The sequence below is a fragment of the Brienomyrus brachyistius genome, chromosome 6 (assembly GCF_023856365.1).
Source record: "Brienomyrus brachyistius isolate T26 chromosome 6, BBRACH_0.4, whole genome shotgun sequence".
NCBI classification, from domain to species: Eukaryota; Metazoa; Chordata; class Actinopteri; order Osteoglossiformes; family Mormyridae; genus Brienomyrus; species Brienomyrus brachyistius.
In genome coordinates, this window is record NC_064538.1 from 9762023 (window position 1) to 9785486 (window position 23464).

The following is a 23464-nucleotide window of genomic DNA, read 5'->3' on the forward strand; positions in this document are numbered from 1 at the left end:
ATTTACTTGAAACCGTAGTATTCAAAGTCGGATATTAATCTTTCAGTAACTCCCACGGATAGGACAAAACTTTTAAGAACTGAGAAAACTCATTGGTCATTTCTTAGTAACAATGTCAACTATTGGTTCGCATACGGTCGAATAGAAATCCGTCTTTTTCATTGACCCATGTGGTGTCTGAAAACGGAGCTGACATTATGGTAAGTTTGTTCAAATGTAGAATTGTTCTAAAGTAATATGTTGAAAATTGTGTTTCATTTCGTTTTCTTGCCGAGTTACTCCATGAAGAAAGCTGAAACTCACTTTCGGGTCATTAAAAACAAGAACCCTGTATCCAATTAGGAGTACTTGCCTGTTTGTGAAGCTGAATTATACAGAGATCTGCTTCATTTTCTGTATATCTACTTATACGACGTTCGTCGGACGTTTTTCTTTAAAAACATACTAATAACATGACGTGACGTTATTCTTGCTTCTGCAATTAATCCTCCAAATAGTGGAGACGGCAGCGAAATTGCATCCAACATGTTAAACACAACAATATAATTTGTAATATACATTTAACTGTCAGTAAGTTTAATGATATTGTCCTGGTTGTCAGAAATAACGGCGTTTCGTTTCGTGTCATAGCTACATATAGCTACCTCAACAAGGCCGATAAATTTGATGGTTTTTGTACAGTATACCCATCCAAATCGTCTAATGTGTATGGAAATAAAACTGGAACTGAAATATACTCCTTGAAACCTGTAGCGTGTGATCGGGGACAAAAAAATACAATTAGAAATTGGTAGCTGTTGTCGCTAATCTTCGCTTTCTGTATTTATTTAGCTGCGACGGGAAGCCAGGCTTAGGAGGGAGTACTTGTACCGGAAGGCTCAGGAGGACAAGCTGCGCACCATCGAGGAGAAAAAACACAAGTTAAAATCTGCCCTAGACGGTAAGAGCCTCGCACGTGTTAATTTCTAGATTTTTACCGTAGTATACAACGTTATGAGAAGCCATTCCCTCCAGAATTATCTAGTTGAAAGCAAAGCGTGACGATACACGGTAACTTTAAGCACTGTTGCCTGGCAGTGTTCCTGACCAATGTTGCTCGGTCAATATTTGAAAAACTTTAATCGAAAGTGGGCAACAGGTGAGTTGCCCTTTGTCACACCTGGTTGGCAACTACCCCGAAACATTACTCAAGAAGCTCCCCAGTGTCACCTTTATGGATATTTTAGAACTAATAGGTTGAAGGTTGCAGTCTTGTCCCTGCTGTGTGTGGAGTTTGCATGCTATGTCAGTGTTGCCCAGGCTTCCTGCATATATTCTGGTTTATTCCCATTGTTTAAAGATATGCATTTAGGTGAATTAGTGTCTCTAAAATAACTGATGGTTTGTACTTTGTGTGTGTGTGTGACTGTGTAGGTCTGCTGTGCTTTGGACTGGCATCCTGTACTGCTTAGGATAGGTCCAAGGGGCCCACCTTCCCTAATGACAAGTCATTGAATAGATGAATGATACTAAAGTATTTTATATTTTTGTGAATTCTGTCATGTTGTGGTGTAGATCGTTGTAATGTGATTTTTGTAGAAACACATCAAACAGCCCTAATTATGCAATGCACCGATTATGTTTATTGCCTCAAGTCTGTATGATTGTGTAGTCTTTCTATACATCCCATAACCACAGTACTAAGGGCTTCATATATCTTCCAGAGAATCGTCTCCTCCCGACAGAGATTCGTAAGGAGGCCTTGCAGCTCCAGAAGCTTCTTGAATATGATGATGAGGGAGCAGAAGGTGAACACAACTTATGACTTTGTTTATGTCCTGTCAACACTCTGATGGTAACTACAGGAAATGAGTGTGATTTATTATTTTTTTTGGCAGGTGTCAGCAGTCACACTGATGATGAGTATAAATGGGGTGGAGTCGAAGACCCAAAAATTATGGTGACGACATCTAGAGACCCTAGCTCCAGACTTAAAATGTTCGCCAAGGTCTGTTACAGTGCCATACATGGAGCATAGCAGTAAATTTTAACTGAAAACCTGATAATTATCCTTCAGCCATGTTTCAGTGAGGTCCAGCATTGCAGTCTGTGTTTTTGACTTCTTTGGTCCTCATTGTGGTTATCAGGAAGTGAAGCTCATCTTCCCAGGGGCTCAGCGCATGAACAGAGGGAACCACGAGGTGAAAGCATTGGTCCAGGCCTGCCGTGCGGCTGAGGTCACAGACCTGGTGATTTTACATGAGACCCGAGGCCAGCCAGGTAGGTATATAGTGAGACATGCTGAAGTGTATAAATGACACAGAACGCAGTCCTCCAACTTGCTGGGGAAAATTTGGGGGTTGGTGGTGGGATTGGCACTCCAGCCACAGTAGAACATCTCATGTCTGCTCGGACCGAACAGGCATGACACTTTCCTGCTCTCAACGGGAGTAGCTCCCCTGGTCATGGGTGACTTCAGTGCAACCACTGACACTGATAAGGCTGGCTATGAGGATTGTGTCGGTCCCCCTGGGTCTGAGGGACTGTTTAATGCTTGCATAGACTGGGTGTTGGGCAGGGTCGTGGGGTCTAGCGGCCGTGGAGCTGTGGCAGATGGATATTTGGAAGAATCTTTGGAAGAAATGGGCAGATTAAAATGATAATAAAAATATGGATTAGAATAAAGTGTCCAGTAGTTTACCATTACCTGTATTCCCACCCACAGACGGCCTGGTCGTGTGCCACTTGCCATTTGGACCTACAGCCTACTTCACGTTGTACAACGTGGTTATGAGACACGACATCCCAGACATCGGCACCATGTCCGAGGCCTTCCCACACCTCATCTTCCACAACTTCACCTCACGCCTGGGGCAGAGAGTGAGTACAGCATGAATGTGGGTTTTAGCTCATGTTGTTTTTGCTATAGATTCTTAATGAGATATTTTAACATTCGTTTACTTCACATGTTCTTATTTCTCATACAACCTTATCCAGTGCGCTGTACTGGGTAAAAATGTTATACATTTGCATCACCAATAAGCCTGTCACGATCAATTATATCAATAATCAAGTAATCTACTGATTAAGCTGATGATTCACAGAGCAATCATTTATACATAATGTAATATATAATATAATTAGCGCGAGGCAGGAATCAGCCTATCGTTGCAGGGGACACACTAAAACATATGGTGTTGTTACGTGTGATGTTAATATCCACTTGATATTTCATGCACATGCAACTGTCACATCGTAAGGACCGCAATAGTCTGTTGGGTTCAAACCGTCGAGAAGTTGCACTAAAACCTTTTTACTCAGTCACTGGAAACTTTGCAAGCTTTAGTTTAAAGGCTGCATTTGCATGAGATCTGCGAGACAGTCACAATCATTCTCATCCAGGCCCTTGGACTCATTCTTAGACTATTTAGAACATTTGTGAAAAATTAAACAAAAATGAGCAAAGACGGGAAAAGCGAGCAGGACTGGCTGCAAAAAGGCATTTATCTTTCAATGAATGGAAATATTTTATATTCCATTATTGAGGAAAAGTAATTGATTTCTCAGAATTGCTTTGTGTCTGTTGTCACAACACACAGCAACACCACCAATTTATTTGACAGACTCTGCTACTAAAGTTCTTTTTGGCTGTCTAGTTAATTTTCAACTCCTAAATATCGCAGTGTATTTTTCCCAGTCTCATTTGGTCGTAAAACACACGATATGTTAACAAAAAAAGATGAATATTAATCCAGTCATTATGGAACATATTATGTAAGATGTGGCTAAGTAACAGGATCAAGCTTTGTTTTAGCAGTGATTATTTTGACTTACAGGAAGTATAGAAAGTAAATTAAGCAAAATAATTTAAGCGGACGTGATGGCGAAGACAGACTATGCTACTCCGCGAGGCTAAATGACACACATCTTTGGCTAACCTCACGATATTGGGCGAGTCGATCAATCCCGAATGTCTTCCTGTAAGATGTATTTGCATTGCTGTCGTTCTGTGGTGATATTTAAGTTCTGCTTTACAATACTGACAGACGACTTCATTTTCACTCAGTTTTAATCAGAGGTTCTTCCATGGAACTTTTTATTTGAACCCTCATCCACTATGTGCCGTAGTCCCTCCAGCTTGTCGAGTAATTGAGAAGGAACATTTTAATCTGTGCTTATTAGTAATTGACTTTAACTGTAATCGTGACAGTTCTGATCGCCAATCAGTGTTACATAGGCGCAATTAGTATTTCCATTTGTGTTCACGTAATCCAGTATTGTTGAAGTGCAAGTAATGTATGGCGCTTCATATTATTATATAATATTCATTTAATATATTATTATGGTGAGTAGCTTTGGATATTTTCCGAGTTAGACTCATGGTTATTTAAAGATGTCAGCCTTTTCTTCTCCCGCTATTTACAATTGGTTTGATTGGCAAAGGTCAACCTCACCACATTGCGGGGGTTAGAGTCACAGGTCCTCCGTGATCTGGATGTGAATGTGAAATTTTCCTTGGTCCCCCTCGGCGAGCAAAGCGACCATGTGAGCGGAGCGGAAAAAACAAGAAGAAATGCAAGAAACGTGAGATACAAAGATCACTACAGGCCACTGCGAGAGGCTGCCTTGAACATGTCCTCCAAACCAGCACTGTACATATATTTTATGCATTTATAATTTACTAAACCTTTATGTGTCGTCCGCTGGCCTTTGCATGTCATTTGCAGCCATCACAAAACTCACCATTTCTTATGTTGGGGCCAAGATATAGCGAAAGCATGATGAGGAAAGCTGCGGTGGTTGACTGTACATCGAAGTCTTATTATTGATTCCCTTTGATACTTTGATATGCTCCTTAAGTGAGCCACAGTCTGGTACGGAGGTTTTTTGGATTTGTGATATTCAAACTGGTCACACAAGTCATGGTAGTAATGCTTTTCATCTGGAAATACTTCTCTATTCAGGTGTCCAACATCCTGAAGTATCTGTTTCCAGTGCCCAAGGAAGACAGCAAACGTGTGATCACATTTTCCAATCAGGAAGACTATGTTTCTTTCAGGTGAGACGGACAAGAATTCCATTTCTACCCTTTATAAATCCTTTGGTTAACCTACGTCGTAATTTGGATGCTGTGATCCTGAATGTTTCTTTTGAGCTCTGGTAATTCTTGTTTGTAGACATCACACGTATAAGAAAACTGACCACAAGAATATTGAACTGACAGAAGTGGGGCCAAGGTTTGAAATGAAATGTAAGTCGCATAATTTGAAAATATGCTTGTCATTTAAATCATGCCTAGTAAATACAGACGTGGTGTAAATAAGAATTACCTGTATGATTCTATCCCCCGCAGTGGATCCCTCTCTTGAGTCAGTCTGTTTTTCCTGTCTCGTCACAGTGTATATGATCAAGCTCGGCACTCTGGAGAACGAGGCCACGGCAGAGGTGGAGTGGCGTCTGCACAGCTACATGCATACAGCAAAAAAGCGTCGGGTTCTTACCACAGAGTAGCTGTGAGACTTGGGACCAAAAAAACAGTTTTTGTATCATATTTGTTACTCGGCGAATCTACTACTGCTTCAGAGAAGTAATTTATTGGTGCCATAATTTCCTGTTTTCAACATTAGTGAATACTGGCTATAGGTAATTGACCAGGTTGCAAAGAGGTTTGTTATACAGCAGGTTGGTGTTTCACTTTTTTTTTTTTGTCCAAGCTCTTTGGCTTGCTCATTGATTGATTGGTTGTGTGAATAATTTTCTGATTATCCTGATATTTTCTGTTGAAACAGTGCATTGTAAGTAAGCTCCAAAATTGGGACATGAAACCCAGATGTTGTGAATTTTTTATTTTTTTTTAAAGCAAAAAAAATATTGCATTCCCCTTTCTCTAACAGGAATCTTTCAGCATTTCTGTAACCAAACCAATTTCTATTTGCCCTAAGGGAAGTTTATACTGTAGAAATTGTGTTTTTCTCCTTGGATCCATCTCTTCAATTGCAATTTTGAGCTTTGCAAGTAGGTTAGTAAGTATTTTTCATTGGTGTTCTGGGGGGAAATCTATATCTGGTTTTGTGTGACCCAGTCTCATAAAAGGTATAATAATGATGGACAACAAACAGCATTTATCTTTATTGATCAGGATGAGCAGTTATGGATGGTTGTATGTGGTAACTAGTTTGAACCTCAATTGGAAATAATCTCAACTGGATTCTACTGAGCGAAAGAGCACTGCAATTTGATGGTAATTTGGCCGATTCCTTCATACAAAGATGTTTCAGCCTGTGTTCCAAATCATGCAGGAATGTTGTGTTGCACCAATGTACGTATGATATGACAATAAAGCCCACTTGATTGTGAAAGTTGTCTAACACCATTTTACCATCTCCACCATGCCTCATAGTTGGGATGAGGTTTTGGTGTTGGTTATCAAAACATAACACTGAGCACATAAACCAAAAAGAATAATATTATCTCGCCTGTCTACAAAACATTTTTAATGGAGCTATGGCTTCCTCTGCAGTATCCTCTCATGACCATTCTTGTTCTGTGTTTTTGTTATGGTGAACACAGGCAAAAATGCCAGCAGATTACTCATCAGGTATCATACTAAGTTTCTTTGGCATTTCTTCAAAGATTTTAATGCATTCCTTACTGATCTGTGGCAGTCTTTGGGAGGGGAGACAATGCTGAATATCATCCATCTGTAACTTATTGACTTTGGATCAGTGGTGAATCAAATCTTAAGAAATCCTTCATCTCTCATTATTCTTACTTCCCTTATAGTTTCCAAAATGCAGTATGTTGTGGTACCATATATTACAATGTACTCAGTTTGTTCAGCAGTTGTCTGTTTTTCATATGTTACTGTTTTAGCTGAGCTGGAACTAAAATCCGCAAATCTTTATTTCCTGGTTACATGTGTAACTTTAGAGCTTTGTAAGAAATCCGAAATGTTCATTAAAAACACTAGACTCATAATTTTGAAGTATTATATTATTTTCGAGAGATTCTACATGAAGACGACGATATCTATTTTAATTATAAGAACAACAAAATCGTCTAAGAGTCAGGATGGCCGAGCGGTCTAAGGCGCTGCGTTCAGGTCGCAGTCTCCCCTGGAGGCGTGGGTTCGAATCCCACTTCTGACAGTATATTTTAAAATATTTCATAGTTAAAACATTTGATTATCAAACTTCTTTTAAAGGAACGAGTTGTTTAATAATGCTAAAATTAAATTGAATTCGTTTATTATTTTTCTTTCAAATGCGAGAACTCGATCAGTCAGAGGGCACGTGTCTTGCTGTTACTAGGGAGGTAGTAACACTATTATGCATGTAGTCATGTATTCTTTCACAGGTATATATGAAAATTCACCCATGGGTTCTGTTTCAGTGCGCAATCTAAAGAGAAATGCAGGACTTATATTCGAAGTTTCGGTATTTCTCTTATTGAAATCCGACCAAATACTAACCTTCCATGTTACATGATCGAGATTTGTTCTGTGCTGCACTTACACCTCCTACAAGCACATTTCTTTCAAGGCACATTTTCATACTAAACTACTAATACTTCTTCAGTAATACATTATGTTATTAAATATTTTGTTAAATATCCTAAATACCTAACACATATATGTAGAGGACAAGTAACTCTAGCAAATTCACCATCCAGCAAGTTCCGAGAATGTTTCCCATAAGCAAGGAAAGGAAAAATGTTTATACGGTGTCTTTTAAGACAGCAGTAGCTGCAGCCATGCAGATCTAATAACCACCCCATTAGCAGAGAGCCAGGTAATTTTAGAATTCGTAGGACTCGTTACCCAATCAGCGAAGCCCATTTCAAGAATGAACCAATGGAGAAGCGTCATGCGCTTGTTCCGCTCTGTCGACACAGAAATTCTTGCCTTGTTCTTCAGTTCGAGAGTATTCAAGATGGCCGACGCAGGTAGGTGTTTATTTTCAGAAAAAATACATTAAGGAAAATATCTGATTATCTCTTTGTTACAGAGAATTTAATTTATCGTCTTTCTGGGTTAGAAATGCTTTCTTTTAAATCTTGAGTCAGTTTATTCTGCAGTCTGCAACTTTTAAAAGTGGAGGGGAGTAAAAGTAGCTAGTCTGCTAATCCCTTTCCGTCTCAGAAACAGTAGCCAGTTTCAGTGTGACAAACACCTGGCGTGAATTTAGAAAACAACAAAGAGGGAGCAAGCCTTTCCAGATGTACACAATACCGGTTTGCATTAAAGATCGTATCAGGAAGCAGGTGTTAAGCTGTGAACCGAAGGGCGATCGGCAGTCACTAGTTTTACTCTACTCTAATCAGGCAGCTAACCAGCTAACCATTCAGAAAAAGAACAAGTTAACTTACCATGTGTTAGCAAGGAGCATTCCGATGTGCTCTTTATCTTAGTGGCTAGTCCTGTGTGTTTAACAGAGAGCTAGTTTATGCGCGAAAAAGGGTAATTGTTTGGCTTGCTGCTTAACCCATACGTTTCTCTGACCCGTAGCTACTTTCCTGCCTCTTCTAGTAAAATAGTTCTAGCCACGATTAGCAGTGAGTAGTAACGAGACAAACTGGAAGTGACATCTGGACGGCTAGAGAGAGCAGACAGTCTTACTCGGTGGCTGCTCTGCCTTTGACGGGACATAATGTGTCGATACTGTATTACGTTGTCTTTTGTATAATTAATAGTAGCTGGCCGGCTTACTACCGGAACACAATTTACCTTGATCGCGTACCTGCGGGTTTTCGGCGCCGGAGAGGGGCCCTCCTAGTCTTCCTCCTCATATCCAATTTGTGCCAGGTGCATAACTGGTGGGGTAGGAATAGTAGTGTTTTGACATTGATGTCTTATACATAAGAGGACCTCTAGTCAGTGCCTCTACTTCCCATGATGTCGTGTTATTTAAGAAACCAGCTTCTTGGGAATGGGATTAAGCGGCCGAGGTACATCCGTGGAAAGAATGCTAAACTCTTCAATCACTAACAGTTATAGTGAGTTATCTGAATAGGTGTTTCAGTAGGTATTTAAGTGTCTTGCTCTTAAAGGGACCCTGTTCGTGCCACTTTCAACATATTACATACTGTCTTTGTATTATGTTTATAGACATTCGCATATGTTCATTAGTTTTTCTTCTGGAATAGAAGACCAAATGGTTTTGAAGACTGGCTTTTATGGTATTATAGTAAATTCCTCTGCATTGGGCCTAGCTTACCTGACATTATCCTGGCAAAAGAAAATTACAAGCTTTGCAGAACCTGAAAGTATGTTAGAAAATGTTCTATTAAAACCTTCTTGGCAGGACAAGTTGTGTAACTACTTTATTTGTGTTGGCCTTTATTTCCACACAGTTTCCTCTTGTGAAAATCATTTTTTTCTTTAACTATTGCAGACTTGTTCTGAATTAGAAGTATAAAAATGAAAATGTCTTTTACATTTATGTTCCTGCTCATTGAATTGTTTATGGAAATGTTACATTAGCTTGTTCAAAATTTGTATATGCTTGCATAAAAATCTTCATTCTCAGTGGGTTTTGTCATAGTTTGGCTAATGTAATCTTGTACTTCATCTTGTGCTTTACTAGCAAAGGATTGTTTCTTTACTGTACAGCTGCATTTTTTTCGCCAGAATTTTGCTACATACCAAATATATACTGTAGTGGTTATTGGTTTATCTAGTTTGTATGAGTATTAGTCATGTGTGCACTAGTAAATAGGGGGTACTGTTCTTGTTGAAGTTGGCATTGCTATGGTGGATGTTAAACATCTGCTTTGCTGTTACTTGGGAAGTTTGAAGTGGAATTGGGTTGGGATTTCTGGGTAGAAAGATTCCCAGAAGAGGCATTCAGGCATTAAGTTCTTTCCGCAATGCTTGGTGGTGTTTTGTGTTAATGTAATGACAGACGTTTTTATATCTTTTCTGTAGCTACGCAGTGGTGGTTTAAATCTGAGGCCTGGCAGGCAACCAGGCCTACAGCAGTAAGGAAATGTAGGGTGGTTTTTCACCGCACCAAGTATGGTACTTTCGCTTTTCCGTTGACTTCCGTTTGAGTACCAGTACCAAAAGTTCCATTACTGAAAGTGCCAAACCAGCTGGGGTGCTTCTTTGGTACTTTGGGGTGGGACTTGAAATGCTTTCTTTGTCGATTTGCTCATGCAAATAGCCTGCTGCTGAAATAAAATACAAATGGCACCTTGAAAACAATTGCAAACTCAGAAAATAATGATAAATGAAGAAAAAATGCGCTTTGATCGTAAGAACATGTACAACAAAAAGATCCAGATGGCACAATAAGAAATTAAGAAGTATCTTGTTGAATATACTAATGCAGTAGACACATAGCATGCTGTCCTAACAATGTGATTTTGTTGTAATAAATATTGGGGTATGTATAAAACAAATGAGTTCATAAATTTCTCACAACTCCGCCTTCGAGTGATATAAACGACAAGGATGAAAATAATTATGATTGTCTCTGAGAACATCTGCAGTGCTCATGCAAAAGCAGCGGAGGTAAAACTTTAAACTGTTTTCTAAACATTTAAGAATCTATAAAATGAATAATAGACTAATTAAAATTTCAAAGCTTACTAATTTTTTTCCTATGACAGAGTAACAGAGTAAAAATATTTTAGTGAAATTTTAACCCTCTGCGCTATAATGTGTGTACAGAATTGAAAGTAAGAAAAAGCTTTATTTTAATATAGCTGACTAGCGGTGTAAGAATTGTATGTGCATAACATGCATCGTTAATATCGTAAATCATCCAGTCCTACTATAAGCATTTTTCAAATTCATTACAAAATACCCTGTCTCGCGTTATTATGTCATGGAAAACCACTGGTGTCAAGTACCGTATTTGGTACTTCAAGAAAGTACCAAAATTACAGTTCTTGGTGTGGTGGAAAAATGTCCTTAGATTTTAAGATTGAGTCTCGAGGAATGAGAGGCATGTATGTGATATAGGTAATGAACTTGTAACTTTTAGTCCCATGACAAGCCCTGCTGCTTTTTCCTTGGAGCAAAGGACTGAACCTTAATCAGTCACTGAAATGTCCACTTGCATAAATGAATGAAGCTAAGTTACTTTGCAAAAGTGTTGACCAATTAGCATCCCAGGGTTACAATTGCAGCTCTAGCAATGACTCTCCAAGTGTGGATGGATTGCCGTCTTACCTGGACAGCCACATGACAGGCAGAGATGGCGGGAAGTATGTAAATATGTAAAGTTCCTTTGTATATAACAGATTGTAATTAGTGCCTGTTCTTGGCACTATTTAGTTGGAGGACATACTTATACTGTTTATCCTTCCTGGTAAACTCTTCTGGACAAGCAGTTTAAGAATATTATAAATGCAGGAAAACCCACTTTACTTGCCCTTCTGTCTTGCTGATTGCAGAGGAACATCTTGCCAAGTTTTGCCCCTAGAGAGTGCTGATATGGACGCACTGGCAGTTTTGCTTGTTCCCTCAGGCTTGTGCTCTTGCTTCCAGCAGTTTCCATAACCAGCCTGCTGTCTTGCTGCTCTCCAGACATAGGCCTTTGGCTTGTTTAATTGAATGTGATGCCCTAAAATTTGGCTGTGCTTAGGGAGTTATGCGAAAGTCCTAAATTAGATTTTGTGGTGAAAACGTGGTACTAATTGAAATAGTCACGCATTAAATGTGTGTGTGTGTTTTTAAAGGGTTGGTAATGTGCACCCACTAGGCATATTGATATTTTGGTGTGTTGTCAAGTTTTTGTAGATATTTCATAAAAATAATTTTTGGGCATGGGGGGTACAGGTAGTACTGGGCGGTATACTGGTTCATACCGAAAAATGTTTTTTATTATTGTTATGATATGAATTGTTCTTTTACATCAATACCAGTTTAAATAGCCTACACAACGTTCGGAAAGTGGCGCAGCTGGAAACTCCTTAAGGGGGGGGGACTTTTTTCACTGCTGCATCACTAAAGATGTACTGCGAAAGATCAGAAACGGAAGATATAGCTGACGCTGGAATGGAAAATGAGACTGGAGTTGTTAAATCGATTCTCAGATACTAATCGATATAAAATATTGGTATCTGATTAGATACTCATTTTCACCATTATTGATACCAACAGTGCGGTTTTCGCCTCATTCGCCACACTTCACACAGCCCCACTACAGCGCAAGGGCATGTGCACACATCTATAAAAAATATACACACACATTAATTTACATTCATTTAAGTGCGGTGTGGTACAATTCATGCCAGCTGCTAAACCAGTTCCATGGCTTCCCATTATATCAACCAGTTATCGAGTGGCTGAGAGCATCGAAACGTTGAATCCATCTGAAATGTGCAAGTACTTTAAGCCAGGAGGTGGATAATTTACGCCATCTGCTGTTGTGTAAATTCTAGCCCTCAAATAAGTTGACCCCATTTTTTAATATGTATTTTCTTTTGTGGATAAAGCTGTCATATTTGTGCCAATACAAAAAGGAAAATGACAGGCATATCATAATACTGTTCGTGTGTGTATTGAACCGGCTGGGGCGTACTGAACAGTTGAGTAATGCACCATTTTCTGTTACATCCCATCAGTATCGCACAGTGGTTAGAAATTAGCCGATATTTAATGCCGACCATTCCCTTTAAAATGGTGGCATGTATTTCTTTGCCTTATGTGCCTTACTCTAATTGGTGTCCCCCCCCCTTGTCTGTGTGTCTCAGGTTCCAGGTGAGGCTCTGTGTCTGTGCCCCCATTGAATGAAGCTGTCCAGTGGCTTGAGTCTGTCAGCACGCCCCCCTCCACTCCTTTTGCCTCCCACCATGTCCTCTTCCTCGTCTTGCTCCTCCTCTGTGGAGACCAGCCCGGAGGACCTGCCCCGTGGTGGTGGTGGTACCATTCGTGTCTACCTCCCTAATAAGCAGCGCACTGTGGTGGGTGGCTGCCGTAGGGTCGCGTATCTTAGACTTAATGTGTCGAATATTCGGGCTGCAGGTCCTGGCTTTGCAATGCTTATATTAGTTACAGGTCTAATATTAAGAACACGCATCATGATAGTTGACCTGAATTGGTCTGATTTTAACAGTGATTTTAACTTGTAACACCGCAGCACAAGGACTTTGCCGTTTTTCTGCAGATTCATGTCATTTGGGAATAAATACTGAGAATATTAATGCAATAGATTTCAAAATGTCATTCTGTTGATGACAGGAAACATGCTTAGTTTTGCATTTCTAGTCTTATTTGGTTTAACTTCTTAGTAACGTTTTGCATTAACTACATCAATGCATTTATTATGCATTCATTGAACATTCAGTATCTTAACAGGTGTACTATAGATTAATAAATATAAAATTATATGATTATAATGCTGCTTATATTGTTTATTAATGTACAATAAAGCTGTTAAGGTATGTTAGGATGTTAAGATATATGTACAGGCTGCATATGAGTGCATTTTAAAGGCATTATGAAGGTGCAGTTAGAGCTACCAACTTCTTTTTACATTTCCAGAAGTATGTTTGCCTCTAGTTACAGATTGCTGTCTTGTATGCAATGACAGTCTGAGTTCTTTAACTTTAGATTCTGTTGTGCTTAGCAGTAGAATGACCTCTTTAATGGCGGGTCAACCTTCTGCATCTCCAGGTGAATGTTCGGCCTGGACAGACAGTCCGAGACAGCCTGGACAAGGCCTTGAAAGTGCGAGGACTCAGCCAGGATTGCTGTGCTGTTTTTCGTCTTCTTGAGGGGTAAGTGCTTGGTTGTATTCTGCTCTCTTGCTTAAAGTTGCAGAAAGATCAGGACTGGTTTGCGGTACTGGTGTTTCCTGATCTGATCATTTTGTATTTAAACATAAATGAAACTTGTCTGTATGTCTGTGAGGGTGTGTGTGAGAAATTTTGAAATGAACTAATCTGAGAAATATATGTATAGTCCATTAGTGCTGATGCTGCCAGATCTCATGTAAATGTCAAGTAGAAATTTTTGAGTTACAAAGGATCAAGACCAGCCTTCTCAACCCCGATTCCAATGCTTCTAGAACCAGTCGTCCACACCATCTTAAGCAGTACAACTTCACGAGAGCTTGGTCACTCTAGCAGATAAGTGTGTTGTGGATGTGCAGAAAACGCACACATCACATGTGTGTCTGTCCTAGTCGCAAAAGACTGACCGACTGGAGCACGGACATTACGCCGCTTGTTGGGGAGGAACTGCTTGTGGAGGTCCTGGATGACGTCCCCCTTACCATGCACAACTTTGTGAGTGATCCTGCTGTGGGAATTCACCCATGTCTCTCCCTTGTAAAATCAGCCTTTTTTCTTCAATAAAACCATTTTGGGTATATTCATAACATTTGTAGGGTACAGGTAGAGATGGTATCATTCATGGAGTATTAGTTTCATCTCAAAGCCTTGGGTTGTCCTCCCATGTTTGCACAAGTTGGTCCATCCATCCATTTGTTGAAACTGCTGAATCCCAACTGGGAGCCTATCCCCGGAACAATGGGCACAGCGGGAACCAACCCTGGGCAGTCGCCAACACACCGCAGGGCGCACACACTCACACAATTACAGGGCCAATTTAGACTCGCCAATCAACCTATCCTGCACGCTTTTGGACCGGGGGAGGAAACTGGAGCCCCCGTGAAAAACCCACGTGAACATGGGGTGAGCGTGCAAACTCCACACAGAGAGGACCCAGGACTGAACCCAGGACCTTCCTGCTGTGAGGCAGTAGCGCTAACCACTGCGCCACCGCGGTGCCCCTAGTTGGTCCATCGATAACTTAAATTGACCTTATTCTTTAATAGACCGGCAGGGTGTCCCTTACTCAGTACCCTGATTTTGCCAATATCACTGCCACCATTAGAGAGGAGATGTCACTGTCAGGTCATTCACCAATTGGCTGTTCCAATTACTGTCCACAGGTGCGTAAGACCTTCCTGAAGCTGGCCTACTGTGATTTCTGCCACAAATTTCTCTTTAATGGCTTCCGCTGTCAGACCTGCGGGTACAAGTTCCATCAGCACTGCAGCAGCAAGGTGCCGACAGTGTGTGTGGACATGGACACAATGAACAAGATGTGAGTGCTTTATCACACAACACGCGCGAGTGAAGGGTTTGCGTTTTGCCCTGAAGCTCTGCGGGTTCCCTGGTGTTTGCACTGACAGGCGACTAACAGACCGTGGTCTTTTTTTTTTTTTTTAACAGATTACCCAGTACATGCCTAGATGAGTATCCTCAAATCACCATACTCATACCAGACAGCTCCTTATCCAAAAGTGACATGGAAGTAAACCCAGAGCCGAAGTAAGTTCTTTCTGGCATATGAAAAGATCTTCACCCTTCTATTTTGTTGGATTTTTCAGTCTATTTTGTGAAAACCACAATTAAAACTCGTTTTTGTAGTTCTTAGGCTACTGAATATTACAACGCATGTGTTCAAGTGAACCCTGTACTTACAAACACGCTGCCATAAAGCCTATTATATAAAATTTTAGAGTCAAAGACAATGGACTGTGATAGCGAATGCAGCACTACTTAGTGACATGAACACACTGCACTGCTTCAGTGGTGCTTTGGCCTGTGGCACTGTACAGTACCGTATAAAGTTACCTTAATCAGTATGTATTGATTATTTTTATTTGTCAACTGCTCTGACTTACCTACAAATTAGACTAAGACCAACTTGGAACAGTAACCTAGGGACTAGTTTTATGTCTAAAGAATGGGTGGTTTTATGAACTTTTTTGCATGTGTAACCATATAGTGTGTTGATTCAAAAGTGCCTATTCATGATAGTATTGTGACTGATTTCTACATAAATACACTAAAGATCAGTTTAAATTACCTGGATACTTTTTTTCAACATGCAGTTTAATTCAGATTTTGTTTGAGCAGAAAAAAACATTAGGATTAATTCCTCCTAATATTCAAACCAGAAACACTTAGGAAATGCCATTCAACCTTCGTTTTAGTCTGCAGTTTAAATGCAAGTTGAAAACCCAAATGGAAGGCAGGACATTCTGGAGGGGTACTGTCTATGTGGTTGATTTGATGACACTTAATGCAATAATATTCATTTAATGTGAATCCTGTGTGTATTGATCTTTTAACCTGAGTCATGGTTTATACCATTTCATCTGTACCATTCTCCCACTTTTCTCTCAGGCGGGGGCTGCTGTCACCGTCTTCGGCATTCCACTTCCCCCCCCATGACTCTGGCAGCCAGTCCCTTCAGCGGCACCGGTCCACATCGACTCCCAACGTCCACATGTTCAGCACAGTAGGGCCTGGGCTTATTGAGGTGAGCTTTGGTACTTGTTGGCTATCTAATCTTATGGTTCAGCTTTTCTTTCAATTTCATCTGGGCGGAGAATTTGAGACTGTAAGATGGTGTATCTCCCCATGCAATTCAAAAGAATGTTCTGAAGGTTTCCTGTTATGTGCATTAAGATGTCATTTCCTTTATTTTTGATTGTAATTGGTTTTGTATTTAGATATCTAAAATGCGTACATTGCCTTTTTGTCTGTAGGAAGCACTAATTAAAAACAACTCAATGGGTGAGTGTTTGATTATTTTTTTACTTTATAAATAAAACTTGCAGGACTGCATCTCTTCTAAGTTTATTATTCTGCTGAGGTTTGATTCAAGTTGTAAACCCATAACTGAAGAGAGTCTCAGTCTTTTCCCCCCCATTCCAGTCAAAGTTTTCTGTGCGTTTGCTCCCCTGGTTCCAGGATTGGAGACTTTGTCTAAACCTTCCACCAGTCCTCCTTCTGTTGGTTCGCCTGGGAAACGGCCTCCCAAGTCTCCTTCAGAGACCAAAGAGCGAAAGTCGTCCTCCTCAGATGACAAAAAGAAAGTGGTGAGTTGGTTTCCAGCTGTTTGCTGGCACCCTGGTTCACTTTTGTGCGTTTTTTTTTCTTTTCTTTTCTACTTGCGTTAGAATTTCAGTATCAGGATCTAGCATAATCAAGTTCTAATTCTCACATATTTAATCATGTAAACTGGAGATGTCCTTACTTTGGTGAATGGAAATGTGTTTCAGCACCGCGGTGGAAACCGGGACTCCAGCTACTACTGGGAGGTGCACTCAAGTGAGGTCACCATTCTGAAGCGCATTGGCACGGGGTCTTTTGGGACCGTCTTCAAGGGCAAGTGGCATGGGGATGTGGCTGTGAAGATCCTGAAGGTGACGGACCCCACGCCAGAGCAGCTGCAGGCTTTCAAAAATGAGATGCAGGTGCTCAGGTCAGCCCAGCTCACGTGTCACATGTATAAGTGGAGCCAGGGGATGATGGAGCATAACTGGATTAGTCCTCGTTGGGGACCCAGTATGATGCACTTTCATGGGGCCCAAAAGCTCAGCGGTGGTTGCTTTCAGCGATATGTTAATCAGGATGTCGGCCAGTGATACTGTTTTATCAGCTGTTGGCTATTACTCGGGGGGGCACAATGTGTAGCGAGAGACTCGGAGTTTGACTTTCTCTTTCTCCTTCCAGGAAGACACGTCACGTCAACATCTTGCTCTTCATGGGCTTCATGACGAAGCCCAAGTTTGCCATCATCACACAGTGGTGTGAGGGCAGCAGCCTCTACCGGCACCTGCACGTCACAGAGACCAAGTTCGACACTATGCGACGCATCGACGTGGCGCGGCAGACAGCCCAGGGCATGGAGTAAGACGGAGCGCCCTCTCTCTCACGCGTGCTCGCACACACACACAAGCACACACACATACGCAGTCCATGTCTTTGTTTATTTTTGGGGACTCTTCTTCATAACATTTCTATGGGGAAAAGCCCTAATCCCAACAATGACACCCTTAACCCCTACCCAGCCCTAACCCTAACCATAAGTAACCAACCAAAATACAAGACTTTTGGCACTTGTGCTTTTTTGATTGCATTCACAGATTTTTTTATAAAATTGAGGTTATCCAAATGGGGACCTGAGGAAGTGTCCCCAAAAGTAAGGAAGGTTCAGGTTTTACTGCACTTTGGGGACATTTTGGTCCCCAAATGTGACCTATGCAAACCCCCACACACACACACACACAGCACTCACATGTTGTATTGCATTTGAATACATCCATGTACACTGATGGGGTTTGTATGCATTGTGTATCTTGGGATTTTAGTGGACTTTCCCCTTTTGTGAACTTCTTTCTATTGTGTTGGGATGAGCACAAAGTATATTGTGATGGAACTGAAGGCACTGCAGGTGATTATAACCTGTCCATGCCTTATGATTTATTTATTTCTAATTCCAGCTACCTTCACGCTAAGAATATCATCCACAGAGACCTAAAATCAAACAGTATCCTTCTAACATTTTGTGTTGTCCAAGTAGCTGCCACATAGACATGCAGCTGTCTTTTCTTGTACGCTGACTTTCTAATGACTGTTTTTGTCCTGTACCTTTCCACCGATCTGATAAACAACTCAATTTTTCTGGTTTCACAGCTTGCAGTTGAACTTTTTTTAAGTCCCTAGTTTAGTAACAAACCCAAAAACCCTTTTAATGGAGATGCATCATGGTGAAACCGTCCATTTGGACCCTAAGTGGATTATCTTCTGCTTGGTTACCATCCTGATGGAGGGATGGGGCTGGTCATCTGCATCTGTCACTCCTACCTACTGCTGTACTGCCAGGGACCACTTGTATGCTCCTTGACTTCAGCTCTCAGATATCTTTCTCCATGAAGGCTGGACGGTTAAGATTGGGGACTTTGGGTTGGCAACGGTCAAGTCACGCTGGAGTGGGTCCCAGCAGGTGGAGCAGCCCAGTGGATCAATTCTTTGGATGGTAGGTAACACTGGAAATTCCCGACTAGCCCAGGAGGCCGGTTTGCCACCACTGACATTTGGCTCAAACTGTATTTCTTCAGTGTTTTTCTTACTGCTGTTCCCAACTGCCTTTTTACTTCCTAACTGTTTGATGTGTATTTCTAGCAGGGATGTCAGTAGTAAAACTTCAGAACCATGGCTGAGGTTGTAGGTGATTCTGTTTATAACAGCGGTTGACTTCTTTTTCCAGGCCCCGGAAGTTATTCGTATGCAAGACAGCAACCCTTACACATTCCAGTCTGACGTCTATGGGTATGGTGTAGTTCTGTATGAGCTGATGTCTGGCACGCTGCCTTATTCCAACATCAGCAACCGTGATCAGGTATATTCCACTCTCAACCTGTCAGTCTGCCTCAAGTGGTCCGCCTTGCTGGTGTTGGGTATTTAAAACCCAAAGTTGCTTGTATCTTCCTTTTTCAGATCATTTTCATGGTGGGACGTGGCTATCTGTCCCCCGACCTTAGTAAGCTGTACAGCAACTCTCCAAAAGCCATGAAGAGGCTCATCGTCGACTGCCTGAAGTTCAAACTGGATGAAAGACCCCTTTTCCCACAGGTGAGATCGCCTGGAATCTGCTTACCTCTGTGTCTTCACGGCTAGTCAACATCACTTTGCTAAAACTTGCACGCTATGACATGAATACATCCCAATATTAGCTGTACCCAAACTGACTGGTGGTATTCCTACTGTCGATCTGAGCATAATCCACTTAAAGAATTCCTGTTGTTGGCCTCGTCATGACAGAGCCTCATTCTCATCAGTTTGTTGGCTTTTCTGCACAGATCCTGGTCGGTATTGAGCAGGTTCAGGACCTGATGCCAAAGATTGAGCGGAGTGCGTCGGAGCCCTCTTTGCACCGTGCTGTTCATGCGGAGGATCTGAACCCTCTCCTGTTTCACACCACACGGCTGATGCCACTGTGACACTGCTGATCGCTATTCGGGAGGGGTACTCATCCCTAGACCTGCTGCTCTGCTGTTCAGTTCCGGGGGTGGCAGCCATGATCCCAACATAACCAGCCATGACTGCCCATGACTGCAACCCCAATATGTAGAAAATATCAGCTGAAACCAAGACAGGGAGGGAAAGCAAAGATGGTCCAGACTGGCTCAACTGCAAAGCCACAAGCAGACACCTGAGTGGCAATGAATTATCATCTACATTCATGTCCCAAGCTTATTTGAAATATTCAAAAGGACTTTCCTAACTCGGCAGTTAGGTCCCTGTAAATTCTTAGTTCTCCAAGAACTAGACTGCCTCCTTCATGGTATTCCCTTTAGAATAAAGAATCGGAGAAGATAACCTGTGTTTGTAGACTAATTTTCAGAATAAACTGTAAGGGTTGCTGGATTTTAGGAAATTTTATATTTAACAACATATGCTGGTGATAAGATTGCACAGCTGGAGACCTGCGACTATTAGAGAATCTGCATCCTCTATTCAGCCTTTTTAGACATATTGGCTAAAAATAAAATTGGCTGGTGTTTAGACTTACAGTAGTCATCGCCTAAAAGAACGGTTAATCCTTTGAAAATAGCTGCTATTGAAACAACATGCAGCCACAATCTAGAGACGGACAGGCTTTGTGGATTTGCCTTTATTCAAAATAAAACCATAGATGGGCTAGAATAAATATTGAGTTAAGGAACAGCCAGAAACAAAGCTGCTTCACACAGTAAATCATCATGGTTTAGTTTACTGAAATAGTGTCCATCTTTAAGGAACATGAAGCTAGGAGACATCCTGTTGGGTGTAAAATGTGGTTATAGAAGATCAGGTTTTGGTTGTTCTCCGTTTCTGCATATTCGGTGGTGTAGTTATATTGTTAAGCCCTTGCCTGCCTCCCTGTAGGCTGAATATTGAAACACTGTTGTTTGATCCTGCCTCCTCCAGGATAGGGGGGATTGGGGTGTACTGGCTCTGGTGTACTGGGTAGGTTGGCTGTAGCTCTGTATATGTACTTGAACTGTGTGGTTGTGTCTGCATGTAAGAGGCTCGCTTTTTGTCATCACTGTAGACTTCAGGGATTAACCTGGAGAGGTCCTTGCCCTGTCTGGTTTTGGACCTGGTTCAGTTTCTTTTTCTACAACCATGCCGGTGAGGATGGAGTACGTCAATCCCAAAGTTTCTAGCCATGTAGATGTCTGGAGTTCCAAGTAGGATGCCTTAATGTTGTGTTAGTTTGCTTTGATTTAATGGAGAGAAATAGTTGGTTGCTCCTTATAGCCAGTTTGTGAAACTTGTATCAGAATAGTACGCCTTACTGCTCAATGCTGTGCAGCAAAATGCAGGTTCGTGGCACATTTTAATAAGGTGTCTTAAGTCCATTTGTATATTTTGCTTCAACTCTCCCTCACCATTGGCGCCTTAATGTCTGATTGAAGCAGGCATGTATTCGCTGAAGGCATCTTTCAGCTGCTGCTTATTTACATTTTAATATTCATGTTGGTCTGAGGCCTCCTTATTTTTCTCAGAAATATAGTCTGTTGTGACTATGATGGCCTAAATCTGCGCCATTTAAATGAATTAAAAACAGACAATTGGCTTTTTTTCCATCCATTCTTATTTTTGGATCCATCCATTTGTCTTCTAACCACTTATTCTGGTGAGGATCACAGGCAGCCTATCCAGGTAGCAAAGGGAATAACACTGGCCTGCATTCTATATGGGATGCTGATCCATTGTAGAGCTGGATTTACGGCTTCTTGCCATACAGCTTACAGGAACTTAAAATGGCACCACAGGCATGTGACTGTTCCCCCCCCCCCCACCCCCCCATGCACACAAACGCACACTAGCGGAATGCTGAAAGTTATGTATTTAATTATCTGAGCTGGAAAGTGGCCGTCATAATATTTAAAAACAAAAATCCACTGTGTGCAGAGCAGAGGCTGGCATTGGGTGACCCCTGCAGGCAGCAGTGCTATACAAAAAATGAAAAACTGGATAAAATTATTATTTTATTTTTTTTGGAACACTGGTAATTGCCAGATGAGGGACACTGGTGGTTAACAGATTCAGTTACAAGGTGCAGCCTAATCTTAAAATGACCTGTAATAGGCAGAAGCATCACTATATAATATTCAGTGTTGCATTATGTACAGGTATACATTAATACAAATGGTCTGCATCCACAAATCTCTATTCTAGTATCTATTTATTAGATTGGAAACTCGTGACCTAACATTGACACGTCAGGAAATTCCTCATTTGTTTATAATCAGTCATTTTCCAGAATACAGCATCTAGTATGTCTTCCAGATTGGGTCACTTTATCCTCTTTTTCCCTACAAGCAGCTCAGGACATTCCCTAAGAATTTAGCCTTACTTGCAGTTATATAAACACACAGATTTTGCCCCCATCAGGGTCTTTGTTCTGTATAGGTCGACGTTCACGTCATCTAAATATGTAGCTTTTGAATGAGAAATTTGGGCAGTAAAATTGGACAGTTTGTAGCTGGTAGAAAGTGAATAGTACTGGTGTTGCTGGGAGGAGTTTGCTTGTAGTGACCTTAATCATACATGTATGTAGAGTGCAGGTGCTGGTTGAAGAAGACAGGACTGTTGAACATGGTCCCGTGCCAAGCTGGTGGGTGTGGCCAGTTCTTTATTGACGTACTGTGAATACGGGTCTGCATAGGGCAGCATTTTGAAATGCATGATTCTGCCCACCCCTGTAATGATCATGTTAAAGATGACATCGCCTGGCAATTGGTTAAGGACTTCAGAACAAGTATAACTGACAGCTTTTGTTTCTAGAATAAATGCGTATGTATATATGATTTGAGTTTTAGAATTATTTAATTTTTAATAAGGGGCTGGCTACCCCATTTCTCATTCACGTTTAATATAGGTAGTTTGGTAGGGTTTTGGTTGCTTTTGTTTTTGGGTTCAGGGGATTTCCTAACAAACAGGGTAGTGACCTAGATGATTTCCCACTTTTATTTATTTTTTTCGACATTACACGTTAAAACTGCTCCTGACTTCCCTGTGACACATCTAATCGTGTCCTGAGGTTTTTAAAACCTAGTTTACTTTCGTTACTATCTTCTTGATTTGTTTGTTTGTTTAAAAAAAAAAAAAAAGTCCTTTTGTAATCAAAGAATCTGAACACACTGGTAAACTGCGCGGCAGATATACTGAATGCCTGAAGCAGCAGGGATACAAGCCCAGTTGGGGGGGGGGGGTCGACTGCAAAACCACCTTCAGTCTGATTAAGAAAAATGTGTTCTTACATGTCAGGGGAGCCATAGATGCAAATAAAGCCACAGCAAAATATTAGCAAAACAGAATTGTGTCATTCAACCCCAATCCTTGCCAGCCAGGTGCATGTTTCCACTCATCCGGTTGCTTAATATGAAGCTTTTGTTTCATAGAAGAATATTGTGTTAAATTTCACCCATTTCTAAAACTGGATATTACTTTAAAACTTAAGGACCTTTAGGGAATAACATTCATTTTCCTTCAGGTACCTTAACCACCCACTTCTCAGCCAGTTCATTTTTGCAAGCGCTGCTGAGACTGTGGTAAGTGGCAGCAGAAATGTGTTGTAGGGTTCCCCCTGAAAGATCTGCATCCTCGGGGCTGTAGACAAAGCATTCCATTTCAGAAAAGCGCACAACAGAAGTGTCCCATTGGAAGATTCAGTAAAAAT

At 41.1% G+C, this 23464-nt stretch overlaps 2 protein-coding genes and 1 non-coding gene across 3 annotated transcripts; all 3 read left to right on the forward strand.

Moving 5' to 3' along the window:
- Positions 1–59: 59 nt before the first annotated feature.
- LOC125744564 (U3 small nucleolar ribonucleoprotein protein IMP4-like) lies at positions 60–6338 on the forward strand. The gene is made up of 9 exons (XM_049016543.1): positions 60–200; positions 832–940; positions 1704–1787; positions 1878–1987; positions 2127–2259; positions 2705–2859; positions 4944–5038; positions 5157–5230; positions 5378–6338. Exons 1-9 carry the CDS (start codon positions 198–200, stop codon positions 5488–5490), a joined length of 876 nt encoding a protein of 291 aa, XP_048872500.1. The 5' UTR covers positions 60–197; the 3' UTR covers positions 5491–6338.
- Positions 6339–7044: 706 nt separating this feature from the next.
- trnal-cag (transfer RNA leucine (anticodon CAG)) lies at positions 7045–7127 on the forward strand. Its single transcript has one exon. It is a non-coding gene; the product is annotated as a tRNA-Leu (tRNA).
- A 719-nt stretch (positions 7128–7846) lies between these two features.
- On the forward strand, positions 7847–22996 carry LOC125744554 (serine/threonine-protein kinase A-Raf-like). Its single transcript, XM_049016528.1, has 16 exons — positions 7847–7923; positions 12682–12891; positions 13604–13707; positions 14115–14217; positions 14886–15040; positions 15169–15267; positions 16129–16264; positions 16494–16521; positions 16699–16826; positions 17010–17212; positions 17464–17640; positions 18234–18280; positions 18651–18769; positions 19001–19132; positions 19231–19365; positions 19593–22996. The coding sequence occupies exons 2-16, from the start codon at positions 12718–12720 to the stop codon at positions 19731–19733; spliced, it is 1881 nt and encodes a 626-aa protein (XP_048872485.1). The 5' UTR covers positions 7847–7923; positions 12682–12717; the 3' UTR covers positions 19734–22996.
- Positions 22997–23464: the final 468 nt, after the last annotated feature.

Excerpts from the sequence above, each read along its gene's own strand:
- LOC125744554 (XM_049016528.1), top strand. The coding sequence starts at position 12,718 with ATGAAGCTGTCCAGTGGCTTGAGTCTGTCAGCACGCCCCCCTCCACTC. Across the intron at positions 15,041-15,168 it reads ATGGACACAATGAACAAGAT|ATTACCCAGTACATGCCTAG; the intron begins GTGAGTGCTTTA and ends TTTTTTTAACAG. Across the intron at positions 17,641-18,233 it reads CAGACAGCCCAGGGCATGGA|CTACCTTCACGCTAAGAATA; the intron begins GTAAGACGGAGC and ends TTCTAATTCCAG.
- LOC125744564 (XM_049016543.1), top strand. Across the intron at positions 1,988-2,126 it reads GACTTAAAATGTTCGCCAAG|GAAGTGAAGCTCATCTTCCC; the intron begins GTCTGTTACAGT and ends TGTGGTTATCAG. Across the intron at positions 5,039-5,156 it reads GAAGACTATGTTTCTTTCAG|ACATCACACGTATAAGAAAA; the intron begins GTGAGACGGACA and ends TCTTGTTTGTAG.